This window comes from Aspergillus tanneri (assembly GCF_003426965.1).
Source record: "Aspergillus tanneri strain NIH1004 chromosome Unknown AapTan_3_pilon_pilon_pilon, whole genome shotgun sequence".
NCBI classification, from domain to species: domain Eukaryota; kingdom Fungi; phylum Ascomycota; class Eurotiomycetes; order Eurotiales; family Aspergillaceae; genus Aspergillus; species Aspergillus tanneri.
This window is the reverse complement of record NW_022984630.1, coordinates 601,910-605,993: the sequence shown is the minus strand read 5'-3', so window position 1 is coordinate 605,993 and position 4,084 is coordinate 601,910. Positions and strand designations below refer to the sequence as shown.

At 50.2% G+C, this 4,084-nt stretch overlaps 1 protein-coding gene across 1 annotated transcript; it reads right to left on the bottom strand.

The window, feature by feature from the left end:
* Positions 1–771: 771 nt before the first annotated feature.
* On the bottom strand, positions 772–3,416 carry ATNIH1004_003991 (DUF3435 domain-containing protein; the record flags this gene model as incomplete). Its single annotated transcript, XM_033568663.1, has 5 exons — positions 772–1,817; positions 1,890–2,266; positions 2,361–2,683; positions 2,759–3,020; positions 3,076–3,416. 5 exons carry the CDS (start codon positions 3,414–3,416, stop codon positions 772–774), a joined length of 2,349 nt encoding a protein of 782 aa, XP_033427469.1.
* Positions 3,417–4,084: the final 668 nt, after the last annotated feature.

Here is a 4,084-nt window from a genome sequence, read left to right as displayed (position 1 = left end):
CCTCCACCGCTGCGCCCAAGGACTGATGGATATTTTAGGCGGAACAGGTCCAAGTAACCTGGAGCGTTCTTGCTCACGCGAGACTTTATAGAAAGGAGAGCACGGTTAATAATGAAAAAGAGAGGATCACGGACAGTTAAACCGATAATTAGACTATAGGATAGGCCATGCCTCCGCCGATGTATTACGTGGTCTAAGTAGTTCATTGCAGTAGTCGTGATGACAGTCATCCCGATCCAACATTCCAACCACAGAACGGAACGAAAATTAGTCCAAAAAATTGAAAGAAAATAGGAAGAATCTTCTATAACTTTGCCCACCTCGTGACCAATAATGATATCTCCCAACTTAACTCTATCCACTACCTCTAACCACCACTGAAATAGAATCTCGATGAAAGAGACAAAGAAAGATACAGGCAACGCCGAAAACAAGCTTGCCTATAATACGTCTGTATTCGACGGGCTCATATAGCAAGATCGTTTCTTACTTTTTGGTTCATTCCGTAGCATAGCGGCTAACATGGGTAGCTGATTGGCTCGAACCTACCCACCAAATATGAGCTAAAAATGGCTTTTGAAGGGAAGATAGCACAGAGTTGTATATACGCAAAAGAACAGACCAGCATTATACACCTAAGTGTCTGAACACCCTGAGTGTCTGGACGCCTAAGTGTCTGAACGCCTAAATGTAGCTTCTCCAGCTGACTAAAAATCATTCAAGGCAAGAAGTCCTGCCATCATGTCCGAGGGCTGTTCGTTATTGGCCTGCTCAAAATTTGCCAGGATTCGCCGGATCTAGACAACGCCAGCGACTGCGCACCCGATGTTCATCGATAGCGTGGCGCTGGAACGCCATTTTATGCAACAAGGTCACTTCGCACCAATTGCACTTGAGCGGCTCTTCGTTTAGATGAATAGCATCAAAGTGGCGCGTAACACACCCGGCGTCGTGAAACATCCGACAGCGAACGGCATCAGGCAGCCTCTCATTTGCAAAGCATTGAAAGCAAGCCTCTGGCAGTTCAGAACCCTCGATGTATTCCTTGGTAGCACGCAACGGCTTGCCATTTTTAGAAACAGGCACCACTTCGCATGCGCTGACGCCGTCTTCGACTTGGAGTGTAGCCTGGGGTTTAGCTATAGGCGTGTCGGATGCAGCGGGTTTGGAAGTCTCCCGTCTGGGCCTGCCCTTCAGCGGACCTCCTTCGGGAACATCACAATACTGCACGACCGCTTCCGCGCCCGCATCACGCCGATTCCACTCATCCTCCAGCGAGTTGGAGATTGGGTAGGAAAGAAGACTCTGCACTAGACGCAACTGGAGCGGATGCATATTGTCCGAGGTCGATTCATCCTCGCTCTCTTCCTCGACCGCGGTGCCAGCCAGCTGTGCCTCAATATCCAGAAATGCTTGTTCTTCATCAAAGTCCTCTCGGATCTGATGTCGTAAGGCTCTTAGCAACCGTTTTCGCGTGTTCTTCACCTCTTTCTCTTGCTGCTGGATCCGGGGGAGCAGGCCGAGCTGCCGGGTCTCCTCATACTGGGCTCGGGTCTTGCTTAGATTGCGCCGGGATTCTTCTAACTCGGGATGATCCTCAATCTGTGCCCTCTGTTGCTCGGTCAGATACCGTGGGCGTCGCGTGTCTCGCCAACGACTCTGCCGCGTGACGGCCCGCATTAGTTCCACATCAGGATCGAGGCCACAGATGATTCGGATTGTATCCGTGTCGAGCTGCAGTGGATGGTAATGGTCAAGAAAGGTCCTTGGGTTGGCATGCTTCATAATTAACATATGTTGTTCCTTGCTCACCCATCCTACCAACCATCATCAGCAACCAACCAGACGGGAAGAATTAAAGATTTCTTAGCGCAAATGCAGTCACTTACCACTCTCATTGATCACCTTCCCACTTCCATACCGGAACTGATGTGCATGAAACGCCCCTTTCCACCCGCGGATCTCCCCAAATGTAACCAGCATGCTGGACATCGTCGACTTCGACATTGATTGGGTCCGCTGGATGGTCGGAACACCTTTGACTACTTCAGTCTTACAAAAGATATACCAGTCCGCCTTCTCCCGGTCCAAGGGCACCAGGAGCTGCTCGCAGCCTTTGCTAATAAAGAGCTTTCGGAGCTGAGCCTTCGAGGTCAACTTGGGATTCCGGAACGCCTTGGCATGGAACAAAATCCCAAATAATAATGTATGCGGGCACAGCGCCAACGACGGACCATAGACTATTTCGGGGAGTGCGAAGGTAGTCCTGTGCATTGGTTAATGGTACGGCCCCATGGTGGATTCCTAGAACCTTGAGAAAATCATAGGCAAGGGGGAGGAAGAAAATATGGCCACTTTACAATTTGGTAAGCCCGAGGAACTTTTTCGTTCCCTCTGGCGTCAGTTCGATCAAAGGAATCGGAGGCCCACCGCGAGGATCCTTCTGAAGGGAGATCTGCAGATCCTTAAACTGCAGACTCAACAGGGCGTTCCTCCGATGCACGGTGAACAGACCGAGGGAATTAAAGAGGCACACCTGGATGCGTTGGAATCCCAGGTGGAACTTTTTTTCCAGTGTGGACAGAATGGTTTCATTAAACGGGGTGATATCTTCGATATAAACTGGCGTCTTCTTTCCCGGTTGTGTATCTAGGCCATGCTCTTTGACCAAGAACTTCATACCCTGTAAATGAGATGGTTAGGCGGGACAGTTAAACTAACTAAAAAAAAAAAAAATATTAAGACTTAGGTTACTAACTCTCCTGACTTCGGAGCCATCCTCATCGTTGATTTTATTCTTGGTCAGCTTTTGGTAGTAACCACGAAGGTTCTTCCAGTCCGTCTCCAACGAGCTAGACTTGTGGATGCCTTTTAACCGTCGACCATTCTTCCCTCGCTCGAGCTTGAGGCACCAGCCCAAGAACCGGTACAGATCATTGTTCGAAGCCACGCGCAAGGCCTCCTCGGGCTCCCGCCATTTTGGTTCCTTGGGTTCCAGTCGTGTTTTGCTGCGACAGTACCTATACCCACTTTAGTAGAGGTCAAACAAGGTAAAACTCCGGTGGCATCACTAACCGTTTCCAACGGATTTCTATCCGCTCTCGCCGCACGATTGTGCCACCCGCTTTGTCAAAATCTTCGGGGATCTCGGAGAGGTCGACTCCAGTATCATCAAGGGGATCATCGTATAATTCTCCAGCCTCGACGAATAGTGTTGGCTCCAACTCAGTGTGGTTCTTATCATCTGATCGGCGACGTTTTCGTGGGGTCTGGATATCGTCCGGCTCCGACTCGGTCAGGTCCGTCTCATACGTGGCATCACACTGCTCGTCTGTTTCGGTGCTGCTGCAAGTGACCCCATCATCACTAGAGTCACTTTCCAGATGTCTATTCCGCCGGGACCGGGAACGCTTCATCGTTGGGATTGGAGGAAATCAAGCGACAGGAGGAAATCAAGCGACAGGAGGAGAGCGGCGATAGGAATAAGGCCGATACAGCTAAAACTGGCGATCGAGCACTAAGCAGGTGGCAGGGCGTCTTGCCGATGCAGTGAGATGGAAAAATAAGCCTCGTAAGTGCGGCACGCAAGATATATATACCATCGATCGAATCAACGTGGAAGTGTCTGGATAAATGAAGAACATGGAAGAAAGGGGCCACGGTAAACGGGTTGGCGCCATCGTGACCTGGCCGGCCGGGCCCGTTTTGATGGGGTGAAGTGAGGCCATTTTCGGCGCGTTCATCAAACATCTGGTTGGAGGGTCGGTCATACTGAGGCCTGCTGAGGCAGACAGGGGATGAAGCGCCGACAATGGTGGGGCCCGTGAGAGCGCTCGAGTGAGACAGGTGCGTGGTGGTAGCTGGACGGGTTCGTGTCGGAAGGACAAGATCACGTGTTACCAAATGGCGGCCGAAAAAGGCGTCGAGTGCGGCCGAAATTGGCAGCCATTTGGTAAAACCAAATTGTTATCTAGTATAATTAGTACTAGGTCTACTCCGTTAGATCCAGGAGATAATATACAGGAACAAGAATCTTTTACACCAATAGTAATGGGCCTACAGCGGGTTAGTGTATATCTAATAT